The sequence below is a fragment of the Hirundo rustica genome, chromosome 3 (assembly GCF_015227805.2).
Source record: "Hirundo rustica isolate bHirRus1 chromosome 3, bHirRus1.pri.v3, whole genome shotgun sequence".
Classification (NCBI taxonomy): Eukaryota; Metazoa; Chordata; class Aves; order Passeriformes; family Hirundinidae; genus Hirundo; species Hirundo rustica.
Window position 1 is genome coordinate 91,283,344 of NC_053452.1, and position 19,318 is coordinate 91,302,661.

General features: G+C 41.3%; 1 protein-coding gene across 3 annotated transcripts in view; it reads right to left on the bottom strand.

Annotated features, from left to right (window-relative positions):
- Positions 1–18,068, bottom strand: part of ZNF451 (zinc finger protein 451) — a 38,598-nt gene extending 20,530 nt beyond the window's left edge. For 2 of the 3 annotated variants that reach the window (XM_040058697.2, XM_040058695.2), the window contains exons 1-10: positions 17,793–18,068; positions 17,071–17,154; positions 11,178–11,261; positions 9,870–9,995; positions 8,494–8,605; positions 7,766–7,916; positions 6,276–6,402; positions 4,735–4,888; positions 2,669–2,816; positions 498–2,149 (exon numbers count right to left, since the gene is read on the bottom strand). In XM_040058697.2, coding sequence (XP_039914631.1) covers positions 498–2,149; positions 2,669–2,816; positions 4,735–4,888; positions 6,276–6,402; positions 7,766–7,916; positions 8,494–8,605; positions 9,870–9,995; positions 11,178–11,261; positions 17,071–17,151 — 2,635 coding nt within the window. In that variant the 5' untranslated portion in view covers positions 17,152–17,154; positions 17,793–18,068. Of the gene's footprint in view, positions 1–497; positions 2,150–2,668; positions 2,817–4,734; positions 4,889–6,275; positions 6,403–7,765; positions 7,917–8,493; positions 8,606–9,869; positions 9,996–11,177; positions 11,262–17,070; positions 17,155–17,397; positions 17,630–17,792 lie in introns of those variants that run through there. The other variant, XM_040058696.2, reaches the window with a different exon arrangement.
- Positions 18,069–19,318: the final 1,250 nt, after the last annotated feature.

Below are 19,318 nucleotides of genomic sequence, written 5' to 3' on the forward strand. Positions count from 1 at the left end.
TTTGGCAAGCTAAGAAAGCTGAGATGATGGTGATATAACAGTACTGCCCACACAGAAAGCACTAACAGGCTTATAAATACTTATAAAGAAGGCAAGTTTCTTTTGAATGTGTATGACAGATCACTTTTACAGTTCTAGGCATTAGATCCCTAATTGGGACCATCCCTTCATGATCCTCTTTCTTTTAACACTAAATTATGCTCCAAACTAATTTGAAAATCAAATGTTTCAGTCTCAGGATTCTCACATCTGCCTTTCTGCTTGGTTTTTTTTTTTCCCCAAGACTTCATACATATGGCATATAACAATAAATTGTGGACTCCAAATTTTGGAAATTCAAGTACTGAGAATTCAGTATTTGAGAAATAAGGAGTACTAAATTCTGAGCTCATTTATAAACTGGATGCAACCAAATGGCATGTAACATGTACTGACAATGAAACAGTGCATTAAGGACAGCAATACTTTTCTAATGTTGAAAGAAATTTTCTACATACTTTCACTAAGTTCTTCAGACTGTTCTAAGTCCTCTTTCTTTATTTTCTTTCCCTCTATTGGGCCCTGCAGAGGAGAAAACTGTGGTCTGTCCTGAGTTTTGGATGGAGATGCTTGAAATTGTTGCCCGTGAGGTTTTCTGACTGCACAAGCCCCACTTGCTGAAAATTTGAATACTGTGTCCTCTGATTGTGATGCAAGACTTGATAGATCAGGTTTCTGCAAGAAGCAGTGTTTCATGTGATAGTGCTGATGCGCGCTTTGAAGGTCATCGAAGTTTTTGTTGCATGCAGCACATCTAACAACATACATCTCTCCCTTAGGTTTTACTGATGTGTGACTCTCGAGGTGACTGTTCAAATCAGCAATGTTCTGTGCCGTTACAGAACACAAGCAGCATCGAAACCATAAGTGTCCTTTCTGCAGCAAGGCCTTCTGGCAGTTCTCATGATCGTTCCTCCTGTTTATCCTGGAGACATAAGTTGTCCGGCAACCACAGGTCAAACGGTCTCCTTGTTCGACTGGGAGGAAGTCCTCATCTTCTTTTATTGATAGCTCCATCTGCTCAGGCACAAATGTATAGTCCATGCTATGAAGCTCCTTGTAATGGGTTAGAAATTCTTCCTCTGTGTTGAAGAAGAGATTACCACAAAGGCCACAGAAGTATTTAGTCTGTATCTCCTGATTATGATGCTCCTGGAAGTGCCGCTGCAGCGTTCCTACTTTCCGAAAATGATTTCTACATAAGCCACATGAGTACCTGTGAAATGCATGGCTTTCTAAGGACATGCAATGCTGTTTAACACTCTCTTCAGACTCAAACATCTCCTCACAAATGCGGCACTGCCATTTTCCCACGACAGGACCACTTTCAGGCGAGCGTTCCAGAGGGCCAGAAATGCAATCTTTATCTCCACCTGGAGAAATGCTCACTGCATCAGAAGCAGATGGCATAGGTTCATCTTCTACAGCTTCTTGCTCATAGTAGTAACTATGTCCACCATGAAATTCAGTTATGTGTCCCATAATATCCTCTTCTCTAAGATCTACAGAGCATGCTCTGCACCAGAGAAGAAAATTAGACAAATGTGCTCCTCCATGGAACCGACTCATATGCAGGCGGATAATGCTTGAATTTTCAGCCAGCTTTCCACACACAGCACACTTGTGACAGATCCTATTTGCTGATAAAATGTGCTTTTCTACTGACTCTTCTGTAAAAAACTTTTGAAGGCATTCACAAAACCAGGCTTTTACTTTGCAAGCACTACCTTGACTTTGGTTTGCGACTTTATCTTCACTTTTATCTTTTAAATTACTCTTCCGTTTTGAAGGAGAAGATGCCATTTCGCTGGAGGACTCATCTGGACTCAAATGTCTTTTAAGCAGTGGTCTTGACCGTTCCACAACGTAGCACAAATGAGATTGATTTTTATGTTTTCCATTGACATGGCAGAACATCAAGATGGACTCTTCCAGTGTAGTAAAAACTCTAATGTTATGTTGAGTGGTTTGTTTGTGTTGGGTCATCTGATCCTTGTCAGCAAACAGTTCATCACAGTTCTCACAGTGACCTTTCATTTTAAATATCTCTGCAACTTGGGAGATGCTTTTCTTTGACAGTGCCATGGGCCCAGAATTATAACAACGTGTTCTAGAATGGATTAAAAACATAGAGAGGTTATATCACAACCTGACACATTTTTCAGATGTACTTGATATATTTCCAAGTAGTTACAGCAGTAAATGCTTGGAAACAGTGTCCTCTATGTACTTTAACCCACCTACCAGCTTGCCAACAAAACCATGCAATGTACATTTAGTCTCTGAACTTTGCAGATAATTAGGTGCTAGTTTCCAAAGCTAGCATGTAGATTGATGCTTTTGTTTTTGACTGCACATTTTCAAAATCAAATGCTGTCAACATAGACATAGTGGAACAGAGAATAGGTTTTGTTGTTCTGTTACAGAAAACACAAAAAGAATCCTGACACTGATCAGCTTTCTACAGTGTGAGGTAAAGTTAAGGGGACAGACTTTTGTTTATTCAGGAAGTCAACCTTCAGACGGTCCTAGCTGCCCTGAAATCCAATAGTACCGCTAAAAGCCTGTCTGCATACCTGTCATTGATCTAGGGATGGTCCCATTACAAAGACAATTGCCCTTCACAAACCTGAAATGAGCCGTTAATTCCATATGTGAGCGCAGTATCTTGAAGCAGGACATACACTTCACTTGGAAGGAGACCTCCTTGCACAGAGATATCAAGAGGTTCTTTGCAAAGGATGGAAAAGGCAGTGGCCGGTCAGACTTCACTGCATCTATACAACGGAATGGCAGAAAGTGTAACCACACATTAGAGTTTTTCCATAGAATTTCAGCTCTATGATGACATAATTTCTAATGTTACTCATTTGTCACAGGGTTTAGAAAGCAAGTTAACAAATGTCAGCTGAGCTACAGTAACTGTGCAATGGAAGCTGTAACTAATTTTTTAAACTTCTATAACTATCTTATACCCAAATCTGCTTGCATCTTGCTTTTTCATACTGGGGACTGACTTTACTTCCCTTTTCATCCTACAATGCCAGGTCAATATCTTTCTTAGGAAGGTTCTTACCTTCTTCTCCTCCACCTATTATCAGCTGTCTACTTTTAATACATAAAATTTTGTTTTAAGCCATAGAGTACTTTTTTTAAAGCACATAATTTAACAGATTCCCACATACCCTGACCATCTCTTTCTCTCTTTCCCATCCTTAATGTTAATTCTTAAATTTTTAGATGCAAGACTTTCTGGTTTTCTGAATATATATTCCACATGTAACTTCTGGTACCAGCCGAGTAAGAAAATTCTACTGAAAATGGTTTGTGGGTTATATATTGTTCATGTTCTGCACCTTCTCAGGCAGGTAAATTCTCTTTAATTTTTCTGTTTCAGTAAAATGTGATGATCAGCAGGCAGTAATTTGAGGTTATGCCTTTCAGCTAACTTCACTGGCAGATCTCAGGCTATGCTGACAATTATTAATCATGAGCCTTACTAATGCAAAGTAAAAAATGGAGCACTCAATTTTTTGTTCTGAGTTAAGCACTCTCCATCTCTAAAGAAGAAAACACTAACTTGTGCTTCTAATCTTCTCAAAGCAATAGCTCACCAGTAAACTTTTTTCAAACCTATGACCTGAATTTAAAAGCATCTGCAGTCATCACGTTCAGAATAAATAACGTATTTGAGAATAAAAGTACATTAGAGTGACAGTGCATAAGGGAAAGTATAACCATGCAGCTGATTTGTCACTTCACTACATGAAGGCAGCAGAACTGACTTGACCTGCAGGGGATTCCTTCAAAGCCAGCCTTTTCTGGACATCTCCTGCAGCCACTCTAGGGGATGGCAGAAGTTGAAGATACACTTATGAAGATGCAAAGTAACTATATTAAGCCTTTTGGTGATGTAGGCTTGTCCAGAGAGTTACAATATCTAAAATACGGCCACTTAGCAGTTTAGCTAACATTGAAGTAAATACTTTAATGACTATTGCTTATGTCAAAAAAACCAAGTCACTACAGCTATGTTGGGCATTAACCCTGCTTGCAGCACCGTGATCAGACAGATCTCTCCTCTGGACTTTATTAAGCATGGTTCAGGATGTTGCCAGCTCACAATATAACCAGTATTTCAGTGTTCATCAGCCATGTAGTCCATGCAAGCCATCAGACTGGCAGCAATGCTCCAGCTAAGCATTCTAAATTTGCAATTATAGGGAGAAGACATTTTCACGAGTCTTTGCCATCAGGAATGCAAAGGACACTGGCAAAAAAAATAGCCTCCAAGCACACTAGAGACAGTAGAGTAACAGGAGAGAACGCAACAGCCACTCTGACTGGAATTGAAAAAGAAATTTATGTGCTTTGCTCTGAGTCTCCACCAACATGCTAAATGTAAACTTATTCAGGAAAGTAGTCACTTGCATGGAGTCACTGGAGGATGAGATGCTTATGTGAGAGACTCAACAGCATCTCTTTACAGCAAGTGTGATAAAGGAATCATTTCTACAGAAAAAAAAAGAATTTCAAAGCATCACATTTAAGATCTTAAAAGAAAGCCAAGAACTTATTAATAACAAACTTTAAAACCTAAAGCTTTTTTATGCAGCAGGAAAACATAAGTAATTTTCTGTCTTAAGGATGAATTATCAGAAAAAATGATAAGCAATACACATAGTAGTAACGTACCACTCGGTTCAGAAACCTGGAGGAAGTGGTTCTCTTGTGACATATGCTGCAAACACTCATCTCTTTTGGCAAAAAGGAGGAAGCAGTTTGGGCATGCAAAACACTGAATATGCTGTGGAGGAATACCTTTTTTATGCCCATCATTTTCATTTAGCTGGAAGAGAAAATTATCTATTTAGGAAAAAAAATTAAGTCAATAAACCAGTCCCAGTTCTCATGTACTCCCATTCCTTCTCATTTCTGTGGTAATATTTTCACTTTTAGGTTTTCAGCTACCACATCTGTATTTATCCTCAGCCTAGCCCTCTGCACTTCAGCTCACAAGACACAAGGAACTGGCCAAAGTAACACTGCCAAACCCAGCTACTCATCTACCCTTACTACACCATCAATTTCTCCATCCCCTTCTTGCACCGCTGGGAGTAAGCATCTTCCCAGGGACTACGGGTTCCAGCATAGCATGATTCTGTGGCTAAGAACAGTTCTTAGCCATCCTCTCTACCCAGGCTCTCAGAAAAAGCTCCCTCTATCAGTAAGGCAGCTGTCATTTCTTCTCATGTCATTTCTTGTCTAATCCTGCTAACCTCTAACTCCCCAAAATGCTGCTCCTCAGAGTAGCCTGAAAGGTCTGCGACCTTCGTAGAAGTGAACTCCTTCCACCTGCTTTGCCTTCTACATCAGCTTCAGAGCTCTGCCTTCAAGGCATAAATCCTTTAGTCCTGCTTCTGATATTTTTGCTTGCTTCTTTCTATGTCACTCCACGAATCTTTACTATATGCTCAGAGCTTTGACTAGGATTATCTCCCTATCCAACAAAGTAATCCCATCTTGTCGCTGTCTGCAAGAGACACTCACTGCCTTTCCCCCACCTTAGCTGCTACTCCTGCTAATGTCCTTGACACATCAGAGGTACACAACTTCGAAGAAAAGGAAAAAGAGCAAGGATGCAATCTTTCAGCTTGTCAGGTATGACTACATAGCAAGAGTTATTACTACAAGCAAAATTTAGTCTGATTTTCAAAAATTCTAAACTTCCCCAAACTGAATGCAGCTTCTGGAGACTACACAAGAGTATTTGTTATGAAAACACCCAATTTTTAAAATGCTATCCGATATCCAATTCAACAGCAGACTGCTTAATTAAAACCCCTATATCCTTTCTGCTGCTTCTCTTTGCTGTCCCTTATTTCACCCTAACTTTCTGTCTTTACCTTTCATAGTTTTGGAAATGCTAATAAAAGGAAATACCCACCAACAACCCAAACAGATGGACCAGAGGTTCAAGACAGAACTATGGTCCTCTTGAAAGCATTACCAAAAAGTACAACCTAATGGTCACATCTAAAGGGAATACTGTCAGGCTACACCAGGTGTTTGAAACACAGCAGAATCAGAGAAAAATATCTTGAAGAGTAAAAGAGAGGAAAGAGGATTAAAGAAAAAACAAACCAAAAAACCCCACCAAAAATCAATGCATAATTTTAAGTCTTAAACCCTCTGTTACATTCAGTCAGGCGAGTTATTTATCCTTATGCTCTTGCCTTAGATAAAAGATGATCACTGTACTGCTGAGAGGTTGAAAATCTTTCACAGCATATCACACAGGCAACAGCATTATGTGGGGGTCCATGTAAGGTGACTGTTGGGTCACAAGGAGAATGATCAAACCTGGAGAAGAAGAAATAATTAACAAAGTAGTCCCCTCTAAACAGTCAAATAACTTTTTTTTAATGGGAAAAATTCTGTCCTTTGAAGTTATCAGACAAAAAGCCCCTATCTAACCAACTGAAACTATAAAAAATTCCTTACTTCCCCTATCATGAAATGTATCAGTTCAAGTGTCCTATTCAGAGATGATTCTCCCTGCAGCTTATGTGTTAAAATGGCCACTCTGCAGAAAAATCATACTGCTTTTAAGAGAACTAACAAAGCCTTAATTTCCTACATAAAAATAAATTATAAAAATGTCTATCTCACTGTACTAGTTCTGGTTGGGATGGAGTTCATGTGTTTGTAGCAGCTTGTATGGCTCCTGTGTTTTGGATTTATGAACAACAGTGCTGATAGCACACTGAAGTTTTAGTTACTGCTGAGCAGCGCCTGCACAGTGTCAAGGTCTTCTCTGTTTTTCAGACTGTCCCACCAGCAAAATGTTGGGAGACACAGGTGGGACAGCTGACCTCAAATGGCCAAACAGACATCCCACAGCATTAAACACCATACTAAGCAATAAAAGATGGGTGGAAGCAGTAAAAGTTGGGTGGAGGAGGAAGACAAATGCCACTACTCCAAGTAACTATCATGTGTGATAGAGCTCCGTCTGCCAGTTCCTTATTTTGCTTTGCATGTATGCACAGCTTTTGCTTTCCTTACTGAACTGTTTTTACCTCAGCCCAGAGTTTTCTCACTTTTACCCTACATCCCACTAGGGTGAGTGAGTGAGCAGCTGTGTGGGGCTGAGCTGCCTATGGGGGTTAACCCATGACACTCCTCTCAACTTCTCACCATCCTGCCTATGGACACATTGACCAGTTAAAAGGCAAAGTTCAAATCTGCTGGAATTGAACACAGACACACTGAGTACTGACTAGCAAGATCAACTATGAACAGATAGCCTATTGCTTTTGTTCCTCTTTCCCTGCATTAGAGGCTTTTCTTTTTATCTTACCATCAACTTGTATAAGTTAGCCTTTTGGTTTATTTCAAGTTGGGATGACGATACAACTAAACTGGAGTACAGAAATCTTACTTCTCAAAAAAACTCAAGATGTTAAAAAATGCTCAACAAGAGGAAGACGTCAATTCTGAATGAAAAAAACAAACCATGCCCACCAAGTAAAAAACTAAACCAAACCAACCACAAAAGCCCCCATGAAGCTCATCTACATACATTGTAACATATTAAGTGGCTCTCAAAATGGAGCTTTGTCAGTACAGGCAGTTTAAAGCAGACTTGATGCTGATGTCCTAAGTTAGAACATACTCTTTTATACTATTCCTTGCACTGAACTCTTGCAATGTATCTCCTTACCTTTGAAGGTGACCTAGAAGAAGATGTATATTATCAAACTGTCTGTTGCAATGCATCACAGGACAACGTTTGGGACTGCTGTTGACTCGACTCTGATCAGTCCTCTTATAAACACCCCTTCTTCCACCGTTAACAGAGCCTGGTTTCAGACCTGTGTTCCAAAACAAAGTACTTAACCAGAAGCTGAATTACAGAGGCTTAAGAAAACAAAGAACACACAAGCCCTAAAACATTCCAGAATCAAATTGTAGTGATTCCTAAAAACAAACTGACAATCCATGCACTGTCCTTCAATCCTACTACATAAGACTGCTCTTCCACTGTCTCTTCAATTCCCAGTAGTGTAACTTTTCGAACAATTTGACACCCTTCCTCCAGGCAGTATTTTAAATTCATTAAGCATTGTGAAGTTACGTTTACACTTCCCTAAGCTGCAGTTCAACAGCAATATTTTTTCTTCCCAGCAACTTTGCTTATAAAAATAATTAACACTGCCTTACTCATTTTTAGACTTCGTATCTTTAATTTTCAAAGTAGCAAAGCATTACAAGAGTAGCTTTCATAGAAATAAATCTTTAGGAACTTCCTAATTATATCCTCTAGCAAAATTATTATTGTAGGATTTTGCTATACCCAAGGCACCTGCAAGCTCAACACAATATTCATATGTTCTACTCAGTAATGCAGGACTTAGAAACCATCACTCAAACTTAGTTTTCTATTCTTACCTGGCATTTTTAACCACTGGTCCACACACAACCTTGCAGCTTCTGTATCACTGTGCTCCCGAATAAATTCTAATTCTTGTAACCCATGAGCATATTGGGAATCAACTTTCTCCTAAGGGGAAAAACATACCCAACAAGGTTGTGATCATATTAAAAAAAAAAAAAAAAATTTAAGTACGTATCTCAGAACTTACATACGGGTTCCTAAAAAACACACCCACAAAAGCCTAAGTGAGGGGAAAAAAATCTTACAACTCCACTGACTTCTACTTAATACAATAAAAAAAGAATGCAATAGAAAAAGAAAAAAAGGTGTTTCCACTTTGAAGACTAAATTTAAGTGTGCAATTTGCATTACCTGATGAAGAGTGAAGAGCCAAGCAGGAGGAAAATATTCACCTTTAACAAAAAGATCTTTTAACCTTCATTCTCTAGCTGCTTTAAAAGCTACAGTTATCTCTGACTCCACTTAACAGCTGAAAAACTGCATGTGGAGACATAAACAGATTTCCAAATTCAAAGTGGAAGAGACAGAAGGGAGTAGGCCTCCAGACTTCAAGGCTACCTTGGACTATATCTAATCTAGCCTTTTACTCCACTGTACTACAGTTGCATAGTTTACCATAGACTGTAACAAGCTGTAACTATAGTTGAATTATGTGATTTTAAAAGCCAATAACAGAGTTGAGAAAATGGGAAGTCAGCACATTTTGCCAACTCTGCATTTATATTTGTTCAATTCCATGAAGTTCTTGTAATCCCATTCCCTTAAAGATGTCCAGCTCCCACTGACAGCAGTCTTACCATTAAGTCCACTGACTGTTATCTCCCAGTTTGTAATAAAAGTAAAAAGTATGTTCTTTTCAAATGGCTGCAAAGTGCAACTAATAGGACTCAACTTTAAAATTATGCCATAAACATTGAAAATTTTATCCCATTATGAAATACTACCTGACACAGATTTAATGCGGCAAACAGCTTCCCAAAAATCTCAGACAAAAGCAGGTAAATAGCAAGGCTTGCTGCATGGTGGTTTGTGATAACTGTTATTTTTCAATTAACTGAAATATTAGAATATCAGAATAATTGATACTAAGTTTTCCCTGCTATATACACAAGTTTTTGCCATTGGTTTTCATTAATTTAATTTTTCCCCCCTTAGGAAATGCAAAAAGACCAGAAATTTGATCAGTTAAAAGCCACTGAAAAGAGAAAGTCCATGCTGTGTTTCACAGGATGCCCTAGAAATAGAAGTCTAGGTGCTAATTCCAGACATGCCTCACCAATTTTTTTATTTACTTAGCAGTGGAAACAAAGAACTTGAGACTACAAGGCCTTTATTATGCAATTCTTCCAAAATAAAACACATCCAATACCTTAAAGGCTTTGTTTTTCTCCTCTTTTTGCTGTTTCTCTACCTCAACACGGCGTGCCAGACGATCCAGGGTTGATGCAACTCGCTCCTTCTGATAGTCAATGTGATCCTTACTCTTAGTATTTCTCTACAATTGAAAAGTTAAACTCTTATTAGGTGATATGTAACAGACACTAATACAGTGAAAAGCGACGCCCAAGCATCACATAATTCAGTAAAGATACTCTTATCCTAAATTCTATGAGCTACCTTGTAGCCTTCTCTTCCTTTCTATCGGCATCTGTAACTTCAGGTAAAAAAACCACAATAAAACAACCCTCTCCTCCACATACTCAAGACAATTCAACATAAACATTACCATCACGACGCAGCAGAGAAACATGCATGATTGTGCTGTGTGTCCTAGAAGTCTCCAACAAATGCAAAGCTAAGTAAGTTCTAAGTAAGCAAAATCCCTCCTGACTTCAAAGCCAACATGCAACTCATCTAAAAACCTGAAAACTGCTATCACTCATGCTCTAACACTGCGCACTATCCTCAAAAAGGCAGATCATGAGCTTTTTCCAGCCTAAGGGATAGGCCACATACTGTAGTTTCCTCTTACACAGGCAGCTCTAGTAATGATCCCTGTAATGTCAGCCTGTGCATGTACAAAAGATCACCTTTCCTTAAGAATCAGGTTTATTACAAACATCCTCTGCTGCAGCACAGGAAAACAAAAGTCAAAAGATAGTCACTGCTGCCAAGACCAGCTCTAGTAGGGTCTATCAATGTCCCTTTCAAAGGCCTTGCAGAGCAGGCAGAATAAGTTTGGGGGACAAATAAACCTGAGAGCCTGCTTCTGACTTGTACATTCTTAGAATGGATTATGAAGGATTAGGATAAGACCAGACTGTGACTGAAACAAGGTCATTCAACCTATTGTTCCTAAAAGGTTATTTTAGAAAGAAAAGGTCTAGTAGTAGACCAGATGTGTTTTCAGGCTAGAAACAGAACAGCCCGATTTCCGAGGCTGCATGTAAAGTGACATTTTATTTCCACATATTTATTAAGATGACTGAAAGACAAATAAAAGTACCAAGTGATTTCAAGGCAGAAAAAATGGCTCTGGAAAAAGTGAAGTGCTGGTATTCTTGCTTTTTACTCAACAGCAAGTAGAAAAATCAAAATAATTCAATACTGGTTATTTAGTACTTGTTAAAAATACATCTAACAAGGCTTTTGTGAAGAGTAACTGATAGGAAAAAATACAGAAGACCAATCATTTTATTCAGCCGAGATGTCCTAAAATACATTACGACATACTCACATGAAAATTAGAACTGCTATTAGGTTCTTCATCCCCACTGCTGACAAGATCAATGCATTCAAGGACAGGCCTTAAAGGTCCTTCCTGGAAAACAAAGTGTAAAAAATGCACACACAAAAGCATTAAATTGTCTTCCTCAGAGATAAAATGTACCATCTCTGCCTTATATTGGCAGTTTCTTCAAGATATTAACAATCAACTATGTAGGGCAGGCTAGGAAGACCTACTGCCACATGATGAGTAGCAGAGAGAAAAGCAGCAAGGAATCCTCTCTGCTGCTCTTAATGCATCTCATTCTTTACATTCTTCCACCTTTCAAGGCAGTAAAGCTGTTCAGCTGGCCAGGCATGAACAGTCCTCTGTCTCACTGGGCAGAAAAGGGATGAAATCTTGGAGAGATGAAAAAAGCTTCTACGAATCAAGCTGTCAGCCTCCAGTTACCCCCAAAAAGTAACTCTTTATAATTAAATAAAAATGAAATATATATAAAAAAAAATCCACTGCAGATTTTCTTCTGTAGACACTGACAGGCCCTGCAACACTTTTAAGAAATTAAACCTTTATTAAACAGGTGTTAGCAAGTAAGAGTTCACAGACACACTCCGACCACTGGACTGGACTGTCCGATCAGTTCAATAATGTGTTTGGAAATGTTCAGCTCTGATCCTAACAGCTTCTTCAAGGACAGAGATTTTTCTTATTTGGGTTTACTTACTCTCAGGGCTCAACAACTAATCAAAACGTACAAAATTGACAGCTGAAATGCAGAGTAACCTGCTTTCAAGCCTAGACGTTCAAGTGATCAAAACAATAAATTTAATTATTACACTTGTTTAAATATTTTTTGCACACATGAAATGTTCTTTTTCCTTCCAAAATCTGTGCCTTTTTCTATGCAATTTTTGTGTACTGTTTACCTCCACGCAAGACAAGCCCCACACTGGAAGTTATGAGAGTTTTAATTACTTTATTTTCCAGATGGTTTGACTAAACAGTAATGCAAAGATGGTACCAGCCCTGAGGATCCCACCACTATAGGATGTGATTGTGATACGCAAAGCAATCACACGAGAGATGAGAAGTTTCGCAGGGCAGAGACTTTCTCCGATCCAGCTCAAGCTGAGTCAGGGCAGAGAGAGAGCGCTTCCTTGTTTATTTCTTACTTTTTATACATTTGTGGGTCTGGCTGAACATTGGCTTCTGGGGTTTTCCACCCCTCAGCCTCAGTGGCTAGACCAACTGTCAGTTACAATTGTTTTCAGGTTAGAAATATGCAAGCAAAGGACAGAGAATGAAAATCAAAGGATTTGTTTATGCTACATATGTGGGAAAAAGGTAGAAACTGCTCCTAATATTGTACAGTAGCTAAAGGTCTGACTCCATTTCAAAAGGCTTTAAAAAACTCAGAAAAACCAGGGTAACAATAGGAGAGTTAAGAAGGTGAGGACCAGAGAGCCTCAGTCTGTTGTAACTCCCCGCCGGGTGAGTGGGGGAGTAAATCTTGGCACACAAAGAATGTGATTTCAAAAAACCAACATGGACAAGCTCTCTATGAACAGCTGAAAGCTGGGGCCTCTCTAGCTGACTACACTGTCATACTTGGCACCCAGAAAGACATAGGAGTATTCAGATGTCCTAGCACTAAGACATGCTCAGTCTTTACATCTTAGCAGCAGATCCTTCACATTGAAAGAAAAAACAACAAACAAAAACCACCCCCCCCCCAACCAACCAACCAACCAAAAACAAAACAAAGAAACACCCAAGCTAAAAAAAACCACAAACCCCCAACATGATCCACTTCTAAATTAGTTCCCTAAACAATCGTCAAATGCCATTCTTCTCACAAACCAACAGTCATGCCACTGAACAGCAGACAAAAATCATAGATACTTCTGTGACTAGAAGAATTTCTAAGTTTTTAATTCTCCAAGCAGCTGGGGAATCTCTGCTGTTATACAGCTTTGCCTGGAAGCATCAAAAGAACTGTAATTTCACTATGCTATGCAAAATACCCAGTTTAACTGTTAATAGTCATATTTGTTCCACTGGTGACTGGTAAAGACAAAGCCTCATATTTACCTCCAACGAGAGTTTCTTCTCAAGGAGTTCTGTGAAGCTCATTTTTATCTCAAGGTTTTCTCCAAAACCCCTAAACTGTGGTCTCTCTTTCACCCCCTTCCTCATTGCACTTGATCTTCTGTTGATCTGGCCTAGCTAACAGACTCCTTGTCCCCTGACACACCATGCAAGGTGTTTTGTTTGTTGGTTTAGCTTTATGTGCCTTCAGACCAAATGCCCAGTCTGGGTAAACAACACAAACCCAGCATAATTAAACTTCTGCATAATTATACACACACTAGCATACAGAAAACATGAATCTAGCTTTCGTGTATGTGACCACAAACTCACCTTTGACAAATAATTATGTGAGCATAATTGTGTATATACATATAAACATACTTATCACCACAGAACAAGTTTACATTAAAATAAATTTAAAAATTTTTACACAAGTTGTACTATTTGTACTCTAAATCTTTGTCCCAGCAGACTTCCAACTTTTAAGACTGCTAAGAACTGACCAAGATTGTGAACCAATATGCAGTTAACAAGTTTTGACTTTATAATCTAGCAAATACAAAAATTCAAATCCGTGGCTGACTTGGGATGGGTGCAGAAATAAAAGAGCTGCTTCCTAACAGCACTACCATTTTACTCAGCTCCTGCTGTGATGCAACTAAAAGCCAGAGAGACAAAAACTTCATTCTGAATATCTAATATTTAACACCACAGAGGGAAAGGAAGCAAAATCTTTAATCAGTAAACTACCATGTTTTAGTGCATTACTTGATTTGGTATATTAACTAACTCTCCTCTATGCTAGACCAAGAATCCAACGCTTTTGGTACCAACTCTGGCAACTTGAATTATCTATTTGTTCACCAGGCATTACAACTGTGAATTTCTTCACTCTTGCCTTTTCCTTCTCAAGTAAGCAAAATGGGGGCAAGACCATCCTATGTTAAGAACACGGAACAGCTTGCACTGGTGGTATGCAAAACTTAAAACGTTATGATTTTAAATGGACAAAATACGTTTTCATGAAGAAGTGAAAGGTGGAAAATTATGGAAGAATAGTTTCAAGTTTGTTGAGTGAGGGTGAATCGGACCACAAAAGCTGAAAATCTCTATCAGCAGCAGATTGACAAAAAGTCCTTATTTGATGGAGCAAAAGCATAGTCCTACAGTATGAATTCAGACACCTTAGTACAAGTGAATGAAGTAGAAAAAAAACCCCAAAACAACAAAGAAAAACTGATCAAAGAAATAAAAAACCCACACAAACCCCAAATCTGACCGCCAAGAAGGAAAGAAAAAAAAAAGGAAGAAAAACCACAGGTCACATGGTCTACAGCTACTTGTTTTCTATCAAAATGAGCACAGATTGCTCTCTAATTCTAATTCTCAACAGTAGCTTCTCTTACTCATGTTATACAGTGCTATCTTGTGCACTGGGTCTTTAGGACATGCAGATAATCAGGAGGCATCCATCCATAACATTTATGAAGAGTGTAAGTTTTCAGTCATACACATTATTATATGGAAATGAAGATCTAAAGCTAACCAAGAAGCCTACAAATCCTTTTGCAAAATCCAAAGTCACCTTCCCTCAGAGGAGCAAATGAGATCTGAAGACATACTGCTGATATTAGGTGACGGCCAGGGTTACACACCTTTCTTCTCATACTCATGAACTGCAGTAGTAAACTCTTCACCCCAGGATATAAATCCTGCACAAAATCGGAGTAGTCATCTTCCTATATATCGCAGCCTCTCTTAGAAGCAATAGTCACTGGGACCACAAAGGATCCCTATTTTCCACAGGCAAAGCCAAGGGAAAAAAAAAAAAAAAAAAAAAAAAAAAAAAAAAAAAAAAAAAAAAAAAAAAAAAAAAAAAAAAAAAAAAGGTAGCCAGAAGTGTTTTCTCTTTCAGTTACTGTTCTTGGTGCTCCAGCAGCCCTTCAATCCTTACACATTCTTCCAAGCTATACTAACCTCATTGCCCAGTTTGAAGAAAATGAATTGAGAAAAATTGAGAAAATGAATAGAAAGGTTTGGGCTGGAAAGCTGATCTTGTCCCAATCCCCCCTGCAACGGGCAGGGACATCTTCCACTAGACCAGGCTGCTCAGAGCTCCCTCCAGCCTGGCCTCAAACGTTCCCAGGAATGGGGGGCATCCATAACTTACCTGGGCAACCTGTTCCAGTGCCTCACCGCCCTCACAGAAAAGAATTTCTTCCTGATATCCAATCTAAACATACTCTTATTCTGAAGCCATTCCTCCCTGTCCCCTCACTGTATGCTCTTGTTAAAAGCCCCTCTCCATCTTTTCTGTAGGCTCCCTCCAGGTGCTGGAAGGCTGCAATTAGGTCACCCTGAAGCCTTCTCTTTTCCAGGTGGAACAATCCCAGTTCTCTTAGTCCTTCCTCACAGGAGAGGCGCTCCATCCCTCTGATCATCTTGGAGACCCTCCTCTGGACTCACTCCATGTCCCTCCTTTGCTGAGGACTCCAGAGCTGATGCAGCACTGCAGGTGGGGTCTCATCAGAGCAGAGCAGAGCAGTGGGGCAGGATCCCCTCCCTTGCCCTGCTGGCCGTACTGCTTTTGGTGCAGCCTGGAATTTCTGGGCTGCAAGCACACACTGCCAGCTCATCCACCAACAATCCCACATTGCCAGCTCATCCACCAACAATCCCAAATCCTTCTCTGCAGATGCACATGAATACTTGTGTTTATATAATGAACTCTGAACTCATTAATCAATTTTGCCCAAATCAACCAAAATATTAAGACATCTCAGAGATAACCAACTATTTATAATTTCTGCAAAAAAAACCCCCAAAACCCTATGTTTCATACTAGAGTACCTAAATACCCCTGCAGAAAAAGTCTGTATGTTAAACTTCAGCTTTAATCAAACACTCTACAAAATGGGGAAGGGGGCAGGGGGGAGAGGATCTAATAATTATTCAGCATATTGTTCAAAAATGAGACAATTCTACAAAAATACTGGCATCATTGAATCACTTGACCTTAGTAACATGACTTGTTCCTTCAAGAAAAACATCTTTAGATGTGTAGCTGTGGCTCCTAGAGACATGGTTTACTGCTGGGTTAATAGGACTCAATGATCTTAATGGTCTTTTCCAATCTAAACAGTTCTATGATTCTACGTAATCCTGCCATCCAGCACCACTTCAGTGATGACAGATTGAGGTCAGAACACAGGCAGCAAGGAAAATATTCTGCTTCTCTTGGATATCCAACAGATACAAGCATCTTAAAGTTACATTCACATAAAGCATGTCAGCATTAGACTAGGTGTTGTACAATAAAGAGCGCCTCCCAATTTGAGAGGATTGTTTAATGCCTCATTATTTCCTTCCTCTTCTAAATTGAGTACAGTGATTTCAACATTGATTTGCAGAATGAGCAGCGCAAATTTATTTAACTTTAGAGGGACTATTCATAGAGCAAAATGCTATGCAATGCATTTACCAGGAAAGTTATCTACAGTCCCTTCTCATATACCTCACTGATCACTGTAATACCCCTCTCACCTGCTTGGATACTCAAGGCCACATTTTCTCTACAGGACCAACTGCCACCATCTTATACCCTTCCAAGAAAGGGCACATAAACCCTTAAGATCAAGTTGTTATCTGCCACAAATATCCAAAAATGAAATTATCTTTATATTCAAGAGTAATGCTTTACATCAAAATATCATCACCAACAGAGTCAATGAAGACCACACTCCTGCTTACTGGACAGTGAAAGTGTATTTTTTAAAACAAGTAGTGAATTTCCAGTACAAAGTTTACTTACTCCAATAAACTCAATCTCGTCTTCACTTTCAGAAGCTGGTGATTCACTCTTGTGAAGGCTGTCAGGGCTATGAGCCTCCATTATCTAAACAGAAATAAAACATACTATGTAATTTCACTTTGTAAGTTTCGTTTAACTATACAGCATTTTCCATTTTAGCCCTTCTTCGGCTGTGCAGTCTATCTCTATTCAACAACTCTCCATCATTCACTCTCAATTATCAGTGACACCAGAATAAGTGATGAACGACTCCGACTCGAATCACGCTACCGTATTTTTCCGAATATGTGAAACACGGTTTTATCTACCAAGCACGCCAATACGTACACTCCTCCAGCAGCCATAGCTGCAGCGTAGCAGCTCAAGGACATGCCTGAGCCTGAAACCCCAGCAAGAGCCGAGACTCGAGTTCCAGCCTAGCGCCGCTCAGTCACCGCCGAGCCGAGGCCGGCCCCTAAGAACTGTGGCGCTTTTAGCCCGGGCGCTTTTAGCAGCTGCGGCTGCTTCCTGCGCTCTAGGACCGCGCAGAGAGCTGAGCTTCCCGCTCCACAACAACGGCGGGGGCTGCGGTGCTGACTCACGTTCCCCTAGCGCACGGCCCCGCGGCACACGGCTCTGCGGGCTCGGCACGCCGGGCTGGCCGAGCTGCGGCTCGCCGGGCCCGCCCGCAACCGCTGCAACCGCCGGCCCCGCGGCCCGCGCGGCGCCCCGGCCCCGCTCACCCGCCGCCGGGCCCCGCGGGCAGCAACGCCCCGAGCCGCCGTGTCCCCGCTTCCTCTGCGGCCCGGGGGAGGGACGAGGGCGCGGCACAGGCTCGCCGGGATCGAGAGATGCCGCCGCTGCGCCCCGCGTTCCCCATGGCAGGTGCCGGCGCTACCGCGGCAGCTCCATGGCGCGGCCGCCCGGCCGGCGCTCCAGGCTCTTTCCCTCTTTTGGGCTCTCTCCTTCTTTCGGCCTCCCCTCGTCCGCCTTCAGTTGGGCTGCATCGAGTTCCGGCTCGGAGGTGGAAAAGCCGCACTCCGCTTCCGGGGGAGGAGGAAGGAGAGAAGCAGGGGGAAGGCAGCTATTGGGGGCTGGCAGCCGAGGGGAGGGCAGGCGGCAAAATCGCTTCTCTGGGCCAGGCCGCGGTCCCGCTGCCGCCGCCAGCCGCGCTCTGCGTGCTCAGCCGGCCGGTGCTCAGCCACCTCACACGGTGCTTTATCCGGCCCAGGCATCTGCAAGGGTCCTTTGTGAAGGTCTTACGGGAGCCGTTCCAGGGACAGTGGTGAAATCCAGATATACAACGGTGGTTGCTCCACGCATCTACCAGGGCAATGAGTTTATCATAGAAGGTTGTCAGTCTAGTCAAGCCTGATTTGCCCTTGCTAAAGCCATACTGAGAGCTCAATGATTTTCTTGTCACTGAGAGGCCTGGAAGTAGTTATTGGGATTGGCTGCTTCATTTCTTTCCCAGGGATCAGGATGAGGCTGGTTGGCCTGTGGTTCTTCCTGCCTTCCTCCTTCCTGCCCTTCTTGAAGATGGAGTTGGCATTTGCTTTCCTCCAGCCTCAGGCACCAGTCCCAGACACCATGAAAGATAACTGAGAGTGATCTCACCATGATGTCCGTCAGTGCCCTCAGTACCCATGGCGCATACTGTCAGGGCCCATAAACTTAGCATGCATATGCCCAACTTGCTAATGTGTTTCCTGGCTTGATACTCTCCCACCAAGGGTACATCTTCCTTGGTCCAGCCTTTCCCCTTTATTTTTGGAGCCTGAATTCCTGAAGGCTGGCCTTGGTAGTGATGACTGAGACACGCACTGTGTCACATCTGTTTCATTTAGCAATGGGCCTACATTTTCCTTAGTCTTCCCTTTGTTGCCTATGTACTTACAGAAGCTGTTCTTGTTGTCTTTGACATCCCTAGCTAGATCCAATTCCAGTCATACTTTAGCTTTCCAAACTTCATCACTGTATGCTTGAACAATGTTTCTCTGTTTCTCTGAGGTAAGCCATCCTTGCTTCCAGGCTTTGTATGCTTCCTGTTTGTGTTAGAGTTTGACCAGGAATTGTTGACACTGTCTCCCACAGCACACTCCTGGATAAGCTGGCAGCCCGTGGCTTGGACAGGAGCACTCTGTGCTGGGTTAGGAACTGGCTGGGTGGCCGGGCCCAGAGAGTGGTGGTGAATGGTGCTGCATACAGCTGGTGGCCAGGCACCAGTGGTGTCCCTCAGGGGTCCGTGCTGGGGCCAGTTCTGTTCAAT